The sequence below is a fragment of the Paroedura picta genome, chromosome 8 (assembly GCF_049243985.1).
Source record: "Paroedura picta isolate Pp20150507F chromosome 8, Ppicta_v3.0, whole genome shotgun sequence".
In the NCBI taxonomy this organism is placed as follows: domain Eukaryota; kingdom Metazoa; phylum Chordata; class Lepidosauria; order Squamata; family Gekkonidae; genus Paroedura; species Paroedura picta.
The window spans coordinates 46,111,857-46,127,191 of record NC_135376.1 but is presented as its reverse complement, the minus strand read 5'-3'; the positions used below and the strand labels follow the sequence as shown (position 1 = coordinate 46,127,191).

Sequence of the window (15,335 nt, the reverse complement as noted above, 5' to 3'; positions counted from 1 at the left end):
AATGTAAGCAAAGGAGATAGGAATGGGGGGGGGGGTTGTTGTATAAGGCACTGTCACTGAATTTAATCCATGGCTGACAAAAAGCCATGAACAATTTGGATAGTGCATATTACCACCAGTACACTATGGCATGCTCACAACTGAAAAGGGTCCGATGTATCCATCACTCTATGTTTGATCTTCCAACAGGCAAGCAAGAAAGGATTTAACTGACATGTCAAGAAGGATGCTGTTTCCATTACCTCTCAGTTTAGCCCATTTCATCCTTCTGTTTTACACATTAAACAGAAATATTGGGGGGGGGGAGGCTACAAAATATAAAATAACCCAACTTAGTAGTACAAGTACAGCTATAAAAAACACTGCCCAGCGTAAACGTTTGATCACATTTCTTGCAGCTCAGGTTAAAATAAGAATTCATAAGAAAGAGCTTCTCTAACTATGAAGAGAGTATTCCCTGCCAGTCCTGTTAAGAATCCATCGATGCTGGGATATGAAGACAGGCAATTTTTTCGAATGCAGATCCAAGAGATGAGACTCCAGTATAAGCTGATGACTGCAGAAGCTCATGAATGAAGGCAGGAAGCTGCTTTCATTCTGAAGAGGATGTGCAGCTCTATGTAGAAAGACAGCGTTGAGACAGCAATTCCCAGCTAGCACACAGTGCCAACCACTGGCAGAGGGCAGACAGAATCCTGCCAGGAAGGGGATCCTGCCACTGCCATCGTTTCAGCTTGACCTGTAGCAACATCACTTTCAATTCAACCATTCCAGCTGGGTTGAGAAACAATTTACTGTGGATGGGGAAGAAAAGGGGAAAATAGGATTACATGTGTCGTTATTGGGCAATTATGCAAGCGTCCTCCTTTGCTTTGATTTACAAGCACCAAAAGACACTTAGAGAGCTGCGAAGCGGCCACACACTTATTTCCATCTATCTCCCCTTTCCCTTCTGTCCGTATTTAAACATTATACAGCACACTTAAAACTAGCCAGAAACACTCCCAAGTCCACTAGAGGAGTGAAAAGAGGATCAGCAACTAATACCTAATACAGAGGATGTGACATGTAGTGATAACCTACTGATCTATTGCTTGGCACTACACCGCCTTGCTCACCAGTATGATTGCTTAGCTGGAAATAGACTAATATCTTTCATGCAAAGTCAAGTGGTTAAAATTGCCAGCTTTTTGACTGCTTCCTGCAATCCTGGCCTCTACAGACTTGTAAAAATCTTGCCCCACCAGGAAGGCGGGCATATTTTTTCTCTCAGAGACACCTACATATCAGGTGGCAAACTAGCCACCAAGATTACCAACAGGCAGTAATCACTATTAGCTTCAATGAACTGAGGCTGTCATATTGGCCACTTCATAAGCAAGGTAGGGTTTGGATGCTGGGAGTCCCACCAAACTCAGATGGGTATTTTTGCAAACAGCTGGACAGAACCTAAACCAGCATTGAATACCTCTTCTTCTTCCCAAACTCAGGTAATCAGTTTAGAACGAGGTCACAACTATGGGTGACTTGGGAAGATTTCTTAATACACTTTAAGACCATCCAGACTTTTATTCTCTGCCCCCTTCCCAGATAATCCAACAGAAAGTGGGACAGCTGCTCCAACAATCCAGCCCACAGACAACCAGCTGCCAAGTTAAAGAGCCTGCTAGAAACTGCCCTCTTCCTACAAAGAGCAACGGAGTGCTGTCTTGAGGCCATCATATTCCCTTAATCCCCACAGTTCTTACAGTTGTGGAGAATGCAATGCCTGCTATTTCTTACCCATACCTTAAACATGAGAGACAGCACAACATCTTTTGGCTACATTAACACACAAGTGTTCCCGTTACATTTGTGCGTGTTCATTCTACATTGGTGCTGCTGCACCCACACAGTTGGAAGTGTGAAAAGAAGGCCTCTCTCGGAAAATCAGTCAAGACAGCCTAATTACTACATAGCAAAGGACTGCACCAACTCGCATAAGTCAAACGAGCATGTGAAAATATAAAAACATTAGCATCTTTCAGAGTTGGATCCTTAGTATTCCCTGTACATTTTAATGTGAAAAGGTAACATTAATAGGGAACTGACAAGTGGCAACTTGTGAAATCTGGATATAAAGTAAGACAAGACAGACACACAAGTTTGTATGCAAAGAATGAAATAAGAGACTCAATATGAATTGCTGTATTAATCTATTGCATTTGGACTCTTGGGACCTGTTACAGGCTATCCACATTCTTCAGGGAGAAAGGGTGGAGAAATGGTGTGCATGTGAATGGTGCCACCAATGTGGGGAAAGTGAGGTGGGAAAGCTGGATAGACAAGCACCAAGACAGAGGCCACTGCCCTCAGGAGAAAAACTGACCAGCTGGGGGAAGTGGGTAGGGACTGCAGGCTCTCCCAGCTTAAGCACTGCCACTGCTCAGTACCTATTTCTCCAGGCACCTTCCCAAGCCCTCCTGACGGGGGAAAGAGGCAGAAATGGATGAAGAAGGCACCCACATGGGGAGGCATCCAAGGAGAAGGCAGCCCCTAAAAGTGACTCTCTCCCAATCCACCCTAGACATGGTACAGTTTCTAGGGATGAGAGGGGCTGTTCTTTCACCTTACCCATGCAACAGAGGTGGTCTGACCTACTGGAGGGGATTCATATCCCTAAATGTTGCTTCTCCTTTCTCTCTCCAAGTGTGTATGTGTGCGTCTATTGTTAGGACAGGCCAAGAATATAAAATTTCAAACCCCACTTTCCAAATTATTAAGCATCTTTCTGATTCACCCTCTTTCTCCTGCAGAAATAATATACTACAGTAAAAAAGGATGAATCCTTAAATCCTTTGCTCTTCTGCAATAAGCAAAGTAACAAAGTAGCAACTGGGGGGGGTGTTAGAAGTCAGAGAAGTGGGGTGGGAAGCACAGAGTAATTTCACCGGGAGCAAAATTCATACACAGAAAAAAAGACCAGAATCACACGTAGCCTGAAGGTCTGGTTAACTGAAAGCTGCCACTAGCTAGGATTCTAGAGAGAACAGAACAGCCCTTGGCATCTTCAAGGTGAGAACATTTTATCTCCATATGATTTGTACCTGAAGATAGATCTGAATTCAATTTCAAGCTGCAAGTGTCAAATAAGAACTGTTGGATCATATGTGCATGGCAAACTCAGATGCAGAGAGAAATGGCTAATTCTTAGAAATCAATAAACAGAACAATCTTCACTCCATAATATAAAAAACAAAAGCTGAGTGTTACAGGAGAGTGACCTGACTACTACACTCAAATAGCTCAAATCTGTCTGTGTTCATTTTCTAAGGTGCGAGTTTCCAGTAAATTTAGGGGACTTGGATAAATGGCAAAGATTTCTGGAGAGACATGGAGATTGGGAAGGCATGCCAGAAGAAGCTTGGCAGGGTGTTAAAGCTATTTTTAAACACCTTACTGTTCAGAGATGTCTCAAAACACAGCCAGGGACCAAACATTCTCAGCCAGCTCTCTCTGAAGTCACAACAGGCTATAAAGCGGTGTTATTGTTTTAAAGATAAAGGTGCTGTTGACAGCCTTATGGCCCAGAATTCTGCGCTTGCAGGGCAATGCAGTGCTCCAGATGCTTATGGAAACACACAACTAAATGTCACTGCAACCCACAGAAAGCTCTTCCTACCAGCAACTGAGAAGTACAGGTACATTAATCAGAATACTGTATCCAAGTCCTCATTCACATGTCTGGCCAGATGGTCCATGTAAAAACTCAAACTGCTGAAGTAATCTAGAGCAACTCTCCCCATCCCAAGGAGGTGAAATATGAGATGGACATATTTCCATGTTTCCCTAGTGGCAAAGACCCAAGCAAAGAGCTCACGGAGGGAAATGCCTTTTATCCTGTGCAGAATGAGAAAACATGTTTTCCCCTTCACTGTTCAAGAGGAGGAACAGAATAGTCTGCCCTAGAGTTCACAGTAAACTTGGGAACATGCCATCAGTTTATTGGCAGGAAAGTTCACTAGAGGCAAGCCAAAATGCACAGCAAATAATTTCTCTGCCTGCCTGAACAGCATACTAGGCGATGGCTCTGGTGTCTCTTTGGCCTCAAAGAAGGTGAAGTGGGTCCAGTTTCAGTTATTAGTGTAGGAATTAATATAACATTGTTAAAAGATTGAGCTGCAAAATGGGGTATTTCTGGCTCAAATTCCCCACATTAATGTACGGTGCTGCAAAAGCCTTTCTAGACAGAACCAGCATTTTGCTGCAGAAAGATTGTTTCCTCAGCTAGTGTCACATGATAACAGAAACCCCTTTCAAATAGTGCCTTTAAAATACCCCCCCCCCTGCTAAATTGACAGCTAATTCATCAGATTCAGTGTACCAACTACAGCCACAAAATGTAACAACAGGAAGTCAAATCGCAGCCATTTTTCTCCTATATGATTTTTTCCTAAGGAGATACTTTTGGCAGGTGTGTATCTTTTGGAACTGGATGCAGACCAAGTTAGAAAGAAAGATCACATGACATTATTCTCAGACTTGAACAGGCAACAAGTTCATTTTTTATTTTTCCCATTTCAGACTAAATTACTAAAACAGCAGTGGAATGGAATTCCTATTCCACACCAAAAGAGTAAGATCAAGAAGAAAACCATATACAAAGGATGATCTCAACAGTTCTTGGTACAAAAGTATATAATGACAAAGAAACACTTTTTTTCTTTACAAAAATCAACATGACTTCTTCAAAGGCAAGTCTTTCCTCACCAATATTTTGGAGCACTTAGGCAAACTGAACTAGAACTTCAAAAAGGATCTTCAAAAAGGCTGTTGCCAATGTACCGTCAGCAGAGATGCTTAAGTAAGCTAAGTGGTCATGGGTTAAGAGGATGGGTCCTCTTAGGAATTAAAACTTAGATGAATGGCAACAGAGCAAGAATAAATGGACTGTTTCACAATTATAGGTATTGGGACTGGTTATTTTATTGGTTCATAATCTGGTAATGGAGGCAAGCAGTGTAGTTTGCAAATAACACTAAATTATTCAGGACTGTGAAAATCAAGGTCAGTTAAAGAGGTCTCCATAATTGGGAGATTGATCAACAATGTACCAAATAAGGTACAATATAGATAAAATATAAAGTGATGCACACTGGACCCCGCCCCCCCAATTTCATATCCTTATCCATCCATGGTTCCTCTATGGCAGGCTACTTGAAAATGACTAAAATGGGAAAAAGTGCTAGGGCCTTCGAAGATGCTCTTGACTTGCCTACATTGCTTGTGAAGATCTGCAATTTTAAAATGCTCTTATTTTTTTCTGGGCCTTCCTATATCCTCATTTTTCATGCCTGCAAAATCCCAGTATATTGCTGCAGGTGAACAATATTTGGGTTTTCTCATTGTTATCCCAGCTAATAAAGTATCACATATTGAATGTGATAAGACCACGGTTCCAAATAACCAGATTTGGCTGCATTATGAAGCACCGAGGGCTGCTACAGCCTGGATTTTCCCTGGATCAGAACGGCAGGGAAAAGAATAAGCAAGAAAATGTATCTATTGCTAATGCAGAATTATACTACACTAAATAATAAATAATAAATGTTTCATGGTCGCTTGTGTAGATGGAAAATGGTTAGAGATATACATGGTTAGAGATGGAACATGGTTTGAGATATAATGGAAATACTGAAAATAACAACTATGGCAGCGGTCCGCAAGCTTCCGCTTGCCGCAGACCGCTGTGGAGTAGTGGGCGGAGAGGGCGGCCCAGGGGCCCGCGCACGAGCGGCAGCCCCAGCGCAAACGCGCATACGCGCACTGCTGCGCACGAGTTTGCGCCCGGGATGGGCGCAAACGCGCGCGCGGCAGTCCGTGCATGCGCGTTTGCACTGCCGCCATGCCGGTGGCCACGGCTTCCCCTCCCAGCCCCTCCGGGCCGCAAGCAAATTGGCCGCTAAAGCGGCCGATTAGCTTGCGGCTCGGCAAGCTTCTCTTCCCTCCCCTCCCAAAGTGAGGAGCTTGCCGGGCCGCGAGCTAATCGGCCGCTTTGGCGGCTGATTTGCTTGCGGCCTGGCGAGCTTCTCGCTTCGGGGGGGGGAGGGAAGGAGCCGCGGCCCAGTGCCGAGGCCTTTGCGGCCCGCGCTGGGCGGCGGCCCGCGGGTTGGGGACCACTGAACTATGGCATCCACATTCAGATGTGCATTCTACCGATTTCCTACTCTAAGCATCTTAAGATGGTTTATGGAGATAATCTTCCTAAACAGGATAGTCAAGTATATGGTGGGACTTAAGGGAGAAGATGTCCCTTCAGGGAATCAAGACCTGGCCAATTTAAGACTTTCAGGATCAAAATAACCAGTCTGAGTTGTGCTCAGAAATCAACTGGTAAAACAGTACAGTTTGTATGTAGTCTGTTCTCTTGAGCTAGTCCTGTTTAAGGGGTTCTGTATTCTGGAGTCTCTATAACCTCTAAGAAGTCTGAAAAGCCAACCCCATATAAAGCATGTAGACATTTCCAAAGCAGGAATGATAGAGGTCAGCCCTTTATCTCGTAGCACAGGGCATGTCACATGGACTAATTGTAGTTGTACACTAGCACTCCTTGTCACAGCCACATCCTACAAATCATCATCATCAGTACTGGATTAAGAAGCACCACCAAGATGGAATCTGCCATTGCAGGAGGTAGCACAACTTTTACAGACTATTGCAGCCTCAACCGACCTGTCAACCATCGATACCTCTAATTTATACTGAATTTTAGTTTCTTGGCCCTCACCCACCCTTGTTACCAATTTCAGACACCTGTTCCGAGTCTCCACTGTCTTACTATGGTCCAAGTAGAAAGTTGTAGCTGGATTTCAAAAGTATACTGCTGAGTCAACTTCAAAGCCTCATGTGACCTCTCCCAGCAATTTCATGTACTTATTAAGTAATATGGGGGACAATGGAACTTCATAGCACCCCAAGGGATATCACTCATGAACTGGAGTAGTAATCCCTCTATTGACAACCACCTTTTGGAGTGGAACTATTGCCAAGTGGACTTGTACTTCTCTAAACCTGCTGACTTGTGAAGAAAGGCTCCATGGTTGATACTTGAGACACTCTTCCTTGTTCACACAACAACTGTGCAGGGTATGCTAGGCTGAGAGAATGATTGGCCCAAAGTCATCCAGCAACTTTCATGGCAGACTGGGGCTTATGAAACTGAGTGTTCCAGTTGTTAGCCCCCATGCTTGAACCTCAGCGCACCATGGGGTGTATGTGTATCTTTGTGGAAGCTCAGGTCAGAAAGGTTCCATGGTTGACACTTACTGAAGGCTACTGATTCAACAGAGACACTCTTCCCTGTTCATGTCCCAATAAAAATTGCCCACTAAGCCAAACAAAGCAGCTTGTATTCAGTATGTAATATAGACCTGGAACCTTATTTCTACATTCAATTTCTATTTATTTCATGTGCCTAGAGCTGAAAAACCACATCTAGCCTGGATTTCAGAAAGAAAAAAAGTTGTCTCAAGCTGAAATGGCTTTGATTTTAAATTATAAAAAGAATCTATTTTTAATGCAGGACTTACACCAGAGCTCATAATAATAATTGCAGCACTGAGACTGTCCACAGCAATGCCCCGTTTCACAGGTATAACTCTGATTGTTGATTCCTATGCAGGTTTCTTTGTCCTATAACATAAAATAGAAATAGGTTAGCAACACCCTGGGGACTCTAAATATGCAATAAACCTCTAGTTGTTTTCAAGAGATGTATTAACTCAAATTTAAATACTTGCTCATGGTCATAAATAACCTATGGCCCACTTGAAAAGTACTTCATCCATATTCACAAAGCTGGGCCAGAATTAGAAAGTCTAAGCACTTCTTTTAGTGTAGAATTCCTTAATGATACCACATGACATGAAATCACCCTTAAGTATCCACTGTGTCAACCAAAAATGCTATGTAACAAAATCAAGAAGACTATAAGACCCAGAGGATAGGTTTAGGATTTGTTCCTGACATACAGCATTTAGAAATTGATGATTAGGGCATAATCACAATTATGTTTTCAGAATTTTCCCACAAATACAAATGTAATGAATATAATAAATAATTTAAGCTTGCTCACATAACAAACTGACTGGGTATTTGCATTATAGAATCATAAAAGAAGAATAGTTTGTTTTTATAGTGTGCTTTTCTCTACCCAAAGGACTCTCAAAGCAGCTTACCATTGCCTTCCCTTCTTCTCCCCATACCAGACACCCTGTGAGGTAGATAACACTGAGAAAGCCCTGAAATTATTGCTCTATGAGAATTGATCAGGGCTGTGATGAGTCCATGGTTACCCAGCTGGCTGCATGTGGAGGAGGAGCAGAAATCAAACCCTGCTCCTAGCCAGATTAGAAGTTACCACTCTTAACCACTGTACCACGTTGAAAGGGGCCATACAGATAATCTAGTCCAACCCCCTGCTCAATGCAGGATCAGCCTAAAGCATCCATGATAAGTATCTACCCAGCCACTGCTTAAATACTGCCAGTGAGGAGAACTCACTACCGCCTTAAGCAGCCTAGTTCACTGCTGAATTCATGACCTTTTTTTCCTGATATCTAGCCAGTACCACTTCTCACATAGTTTAAAGCCATTACTGTGGGTTCTATCCTCTGCTGCCAACAGAAACCACTCCCAGCCCTCCTCTAAGTGACAGCCTTTCAAATACTTAAAGATAGCAATCGTCCCCTTTCCCATCCAACATCCATGCTTCTCATTTCTGTTACCCAGATACATAACTCTGCAGCTCTCTTTGTTGAACTGCACCTTATTCTTATTTGCCCACTTTTCCAGCGTGTTCAGATCTCACTAAACTTTATCTCCATCTTCTGGTGTGTGTGCTGCTCCTCCCAATTTGGTGTCATCTGCAAATTTAATGAACAGTCCCTCCACCCATAAAAATGTTGAAAAGTACTGGTCCCAGTATTGAGCCCTGTGGCACCCCACTCCTCACCACCCTCCAATCTGATGACATGCCATTGACAATTACTCCTTGGGTGTGGTTTTCTAATCAATTATCTATTCACCTAATATCTATTAGCTGCAAATAGATATGCAAATACATATGGATCAAAAGATATATTTTCTTCAAGTAAATTGAGATATCAAATTTTGTGATCACATTATGTGGGATTGGAGTACATTAGAAACTATTTTGTTTTGTTGTGGGGTTTTGTCTCTATGTATTAGTATTTATATTAGTATTTATAGGAACATGATAATTAAAGTAAGGCTCATTTGGATCAAAGTAATCCTTGCTGCCACATAATCCTACTCCAAAGCGACTCTTGCTTAATTAGCAGTACATTTTAAAATAAAATAAGCTTTCCAATGAAGTGTCTTCCTGGAATATTCCTGTATTCCAGGACAGAAGCCAGATCAGCTCTACTTTATCATCACGTAATCCTCCCTGAAGGCCAACACATTTGACAGCTAAAAGATGGTAAACAACTACGGCATGGGGTCACCCAATGGTAAATGACACTCTGCCATCCCTACCCAGGGTTCAATTCAGGGCTAAGGCAATATGGCTGTCCTAGCAGTTTTTGGAGCCTTGTCTTACAGCTTTAAAAATAAATGCTTTGCTGGCTTAGAACACTCTACGAGGCCAAACAGGCCTTAATGGAAGTACAATAGAAAAAGACCAAGATAGTGGCAATGCTACTTCTATGCAAGCATTTTTGTATAGGATGCTTTTTGCAAAAAGACGAGTCCCTACTCCAAACAGTCTACAATCTAAAGCATGAGTGGGAAGACACATGTGAGCAAGTGTTGTTGTGGGTGCTTAGACTGCAGTCTGGCAATAGGGGTAGAGAAAAGACCAAATTTTGGAGGACCAAAATCTTGAATACTGATTACACAGCAAGTGTAATGGTTAAATGTCTGGTGGGGAATGGAATTCAAATTCCTGCTATACTGTGAAGCTTGCTGGATGACTGTAGGCCTGTTGCACATGTGGACTAGCCCACCTTATAGGGAAGAAATTACAGCAAACACTATCTAAACTACTGAAAGGTGGACAGAGAAATTATATATATTATATATAAAGAAAAACATGTATTATCTCAGCTGTCCTTCAACACAAATCCTCTCACTAGCATTAGAGTACCAAATTGCAGCAGGACGATGAAGTTGAACAAATGCATCTTGTCTGAGTTTATCCAAGTAAGTTCATGGGCAAAGCAAAATCTGAACTGGTTCTCAGCCCCTCTGCTATACTTCACCTGGAAGAAGTTTAAATATCCTTGAGTGCTCAAGGCAGACCAAACAACTTCAGAGCATTTTTAGGAATAGCACTTTTGATAGTAAAAATCATTAGAAAGCCATGCCCCTTTTTTCTGTATTTTATTATCCCAAGCTGTATATTTTCAACACACACAAAATGCTTTTCATTAATTTCCTCTGAATATAGAACACCAATAACATCACATAAATTCAGCGATGCTTTTTTTTCTAAAAGAAGAATTCTATTTTGAGGTCCAGAGACACAGACGTCAGCATTAACATGCCTACCAATACCCACCCACCTCAGTTGGAGTTAGCACCCTCCACAAAAATCCAGACATTTGGTTTTGTTTTCAAAGAACACACATCAAAAGCACCAAGATGTTTCCCCTTTTAGAAACTATCTGCTGCGTCCTCTTACATAGCAAAAGGGACACTCCTCCATTTCATCCATAACAAGAAACCATGTGGACTTAAATAGAGGTTTGAGCAAACTCCAAAGCTATGCAAAGCAGGGAAGCGAGGTTTCAAGAAACATAAGAGGGCTTCCCTTCCTACTGGGAAAAACATTTTGTAGATACCCCATCCACAGATTGGGAAGGCAGTCAAAGAACTACTGAGATATGATAACTGCAAATATTCCAACTGACAGAAAAGGGGCATCCGGGCTATTTGCAGCCCATGAGCTCCACCTACAACTTGCTGGTCTTTTTATTAGAGAAAGGAGTTAGGACAACGAACAAAGCAGTCTGTGCTGTCCAGGGCAACCTTGAACATCTACCAACATTATATGATAAAGCACTTTTAAAACTAACCACTAGAATCTGCTACTGAGGGTGGAAGTGGGAGAATTCACAAAAAGCAGCCATATACTGTGTTTCCCTTCCAAAATACAACTCCATGTAACTCTGAAGGGCCACTTTATTTGGAAACTCAGGACTGATGGTTCTCTCCATCCATGTTTTTATTCTCACCACAACTGTGCAGGGTATGTTAAGCTGAAGCAGTGACTGGCCCAGAGTCATCCAGCAACTTCCATGGCAAAGTGGGGCTTATGAAATTGGATGTTTCATTTGTTAGTCCCCATGCTCAGACCTCAGCACTATGGGGTATATAGGTATCTTTGTGGAAGGCCAGGTCTCTAAGTAGAACTGAAGTGCAAAGAAAGGACTGGTCAGTGGGAACAGACTTGAAATCTAAAGGAGACTGAATCACAGGGAGGCAGTGGTAGAAAAAGGCTGACTTAGGAGTTCTGGTAATTGACAGGTGGCTGGAGAATCTGTGGAGGGTTTATGGCTTTTGTGGCGGATTAAGCAAGTGTTAGAGGCTGGTTGCTCCAGTTCCTTAGAGAATTTACATTATCCTAGCAGAAAAGCCCGTTGTACGAAAAATACAACAGGCCTTAGCCTTCCCCCCTCCCTGACACCGGTAGGCCCGCTGAGGCCTGGCGAGGCTATGCCAGGGCTGCCTTGGGGCAGAGGCTCTCTTCTTCCCACCCTCCCTTGCCCTGGGCAGCCCTGCTGAGGCCGCAGCTGCTCAGGGCAGGGGAATGCTGCCACAGATTTCAACCAAACTGTACAACCTCTAACACTGATATTAAACAATCTTTCTGTTCCTATTCAATTGTTATGTTTATTGTTAGTATGTACAGTTTGCTTTTTTTTCAGCTCATGAGACTGCTCATAACAAGTTCATAAAAATACAGTCTGAAACCATATGAACCATATAAAAACAAACAACCAACAATGTTATGAAACAGTGATATATTGCTAACTTTAGTCCAAAAATATTTGCCCGAGTCAATGTTTCTGGACACTGCCCTCTGAAACACATTGCAAGGTCAACCTCTGCCTGTCTTCTTTAGAAGAAAACTCCATAACTGACTGCGAGGCCATTAGTCATTGGAATAAATAGCTAATACAGGGGTAGTCAAACTGCGGCCCTCCAGATGTCCATGGACTACAATTCCTATGAGCCCCTGCCAGTGAACGCTCTGTGGGGGGAAACCTATTGGTCGTTCCCGGCCCCAGAGAAGCCTCAACCAGGGCCAGGGCTTTCTCTGTCCTGGCCCCTGCCTGGTGGAATGAGCTCCCGGGTGAGCTGCGGGCCCTGCAGGAGCTGTCAGCGTTCCGCAGGGCCTGTAAAACGGAGCTCTTCCGCCAGGTCTATGGTTGAGGCTGGGATTGATGAGGAAGCACATTGCCCCTCTGGGGATCTGAAGTATTCATCATTACCCTCCATCCCCCAATGCCCTTATTTGGGTAGGGGAGAGTGGTATTTACCGCCATGTTGGGTATTTTTATAGTCTTTTAGTGGGGGTTTTAATGGGGGATTTTAAGACTACTGTTACCCGCCATGAGCATGTAGGGAGTGGTGGGAAATAAATCGAATAATAATAATAATAATAATAATAATAATAATAATAATAATAATAATAATAATAAACAAGTCTTCCTCCACTATGGAACAGCTGGGGCAACAAGGCAACCTCTGATGGCCACCACTGATGGAACAAAAAGCACAGATCTTCCTTAGGGGGGCCATCAGATCTTCTCCCACACTGGCCTTACCCATAAACCTGGCAGAAAAGCTCTGTCTTGCAGGCCCTGTGGAATCCCAGAAGCTCCCTCAGGGCCCATAACTCTTCTGGGATTCCACAGGTAGAGGCCAAGACTAGTCGAGGCCAAGCAAGCTTCTCTGGGGCTGGGAATGACCAAAAGTTGGTACCCACAGAGTGACAGGCAGTCCTAGAGGTATGTGGGTCCCAGACTGCATAGAGTTTTAAAGGTCAAAAACAGAACTTTGAACCTGATCCAGGCCACAACTGGCAATCAATGCAATTGCCTCAGCACAGGCTGGATATGGGCCCTCCAAGATGTTCCTGTGAGGACCCAGGCAGCTGCATTTTGCACCAGTTGCAATTTCCTGGTTAGAGACAAGGGCAGGCTCGCATAGAGGGAGTTACTGAAGTCAATTCTGGAGGTGGCTCACCATCGCTCAGAAGACAGGTAGGGCACTAGTAGCCTCGCCAGGCAGGCTACTTCCTTGACCTGTGCCTTCATGGTCAGCAAGGCATCCAAGGTCACCCCTAAGTTCCTGGCCTGGGGCGCAGTGATCAGTTGCGTCCCAGGCAGGATGAGTAAACATGCTTCCTGTTCTGTCCTCTTCCTCCCCAGCCAGAGGACATCCATCTTGGGAGGAGTTGAGTTTCAGGTGACTCTGTTCAAGCCATCCAGCCACGGCTTCAAACATCTGGCAAATGGTTCCAGGGGGGAGTCCGGATGGCCATCCATGAGAAGATAGATCAGCATATTGATGACAACCCAGCCCAAAACTCCAGACCAGCTGAGCCAGAGGGCACATAAAGATATTGAAAAAATTAGGGAGAGCATCACCCCCTGAGGAACTCCACAAGGGAGCTGACAGGGATGTGACAGCTCATCCCCCACTGTCACCATCAGCTATAGCAGACAAGTTTTGTGCTGCTTGGTCCTCAAGTTAGGAAAAAAATGATACTGTACAAACACACGAAGTTTCTATTCTGAAAAGTCTTCAAAAATGTTCAAATTTTATTTTAAGGATCAAAAAGCAAGTTGTTTAAACACTGAAGTACACAGTGCATAATTATAAACGAGAGGGGCAATGAAAGCAGGACCTGGAGGGAAGGAGCCAGAATTGCTGCTTCATCTGTATACGCTGACCCAACAAGCCACCTGGCTGCATTACTGTGGGTTCAAATGCCAAAATCTGCTTTTTTTTCCGGCTGTGAAAGGTGGCAGATGTCGTCAGGCTGCAGGAAGAAGGGACTTGACCCTATTAACAACAGCCAAGAGCAGACAACTGTACAGTGAGGATGATAAGGCAAGTGAAGAAAAGCACCCACGGGAACATCAAGCAAGCTCATTCGAAATATCAGATAATCTGGGACATTGTAAACAGGAGTTTGAGAGCAGCTAAAACAAGAGCAGCAGCCAAGGAGGTGCCCAGCAAGTTTCCTTTAAGGGAGATGTGCATGAATTTAAAGTATTTCCCAAGTCACACAGCTCCCTACTGCTGACCTAACAAGGTCAGATGGCTCAGAAAAATTCTAAAACATTTGAGTATTTCTCAGGAGCCTCAATGTATGATATCTCAAAACTGGAATTGTTCTGTTACTAATCCCCCGTCCATTAAAACTGACAATACAGCAATCTTTTAATGAGGATTTCGCATATAACCTTTATCTAGTTAAGTTTATTCTGGCTACCACAAATATGTTGATAGCTATAGCCGTCAACTGCAAAGGTCATTGTACTCAAGGGAATTCTCTTACAGATTCTTTTCATTTTTCATATTAGAATATTTAGGGGAAGCATTGAATGACAAAAACCAATGAACAAACCTCCCTACCAATGATTCTTTTGGGTGAATCTTTTAACATTAATAAACCCCAATAACTGCAAAACCTCACTGGCTATTTCCTGCATAATAGCACATTAGATGGCAAGTGCAAATCATGATATCATGGCTGATGAACTAGGTTATAGATTCTGTATAGCAAACTAGCTGTGTCTTCTGCCAGTCAGGGAGCAATCAGGTCAGCTGCTACTGTTTCCCGTTCCAGGCTATATTAGCAAATGAAAGTTACTAGAATTGCCATACGCAATGCAAGATTATTTAAAAGAACAAACATTCTTATTAACTCAGTGACTTTCTGAAAAAGAAGATGGTTGAGGTTTGTCTTTTTGTGCTTGAGAAGCAGAACACTCTCTGAAGCCATCCAAACAAACACACAGCCTTCTCGAAAATGAGATGACTAAGTTTTAAAGCTGTAAAAACATACATTTCCACTCTGGAATCCCAGAAACAAAAGGTACAAAAGAATAAGGAATGTAGGGGGAAGCCCCTCTTCCATAGGAACTCATTCCAGGACACTTTTGTGTCCTCATTGGAAGCTATGCTTGGGGGGGGGGGACTTTTCTTCTAGCACATATATAACAGAGAATACTTCTGAATTGATTTTGTTGAGTGGCTTCTCTAGCCAAGGCGAGAGAAGCTTTAAAGAAACATAGCAAAACTTCATTTTCTCTACC

General features: G+C 43.1%; 1 protein-coding gene across 4 annotated transcripts in view; it reads right to left on the bottom strand.

Annotated features, from left to right (window-relative positions):
• Nucleotides 1–15,335, bottom strand: part of WBP1L (WW domain binding protein 1 like) — a 47,004-nt gene that overhangs the window by 4,314 nt on the left and 27,355 nt on the right. For all 4 annotated transcript variants that reach the window (XM_077349579.1, XM_077349581.1, XM_077349582.1 and 1 more), the window contains one exon: nucleotides 7,569–7,671. In XM_077349579.1, the coding sequence (XP_077205694.1) occupies nucleotides 7,569–7,671 (103 nt within the window). The remainder of the gene's footprint in view (nucleotides 1–7,568; nucleotides 7,672–15,335) is intronic.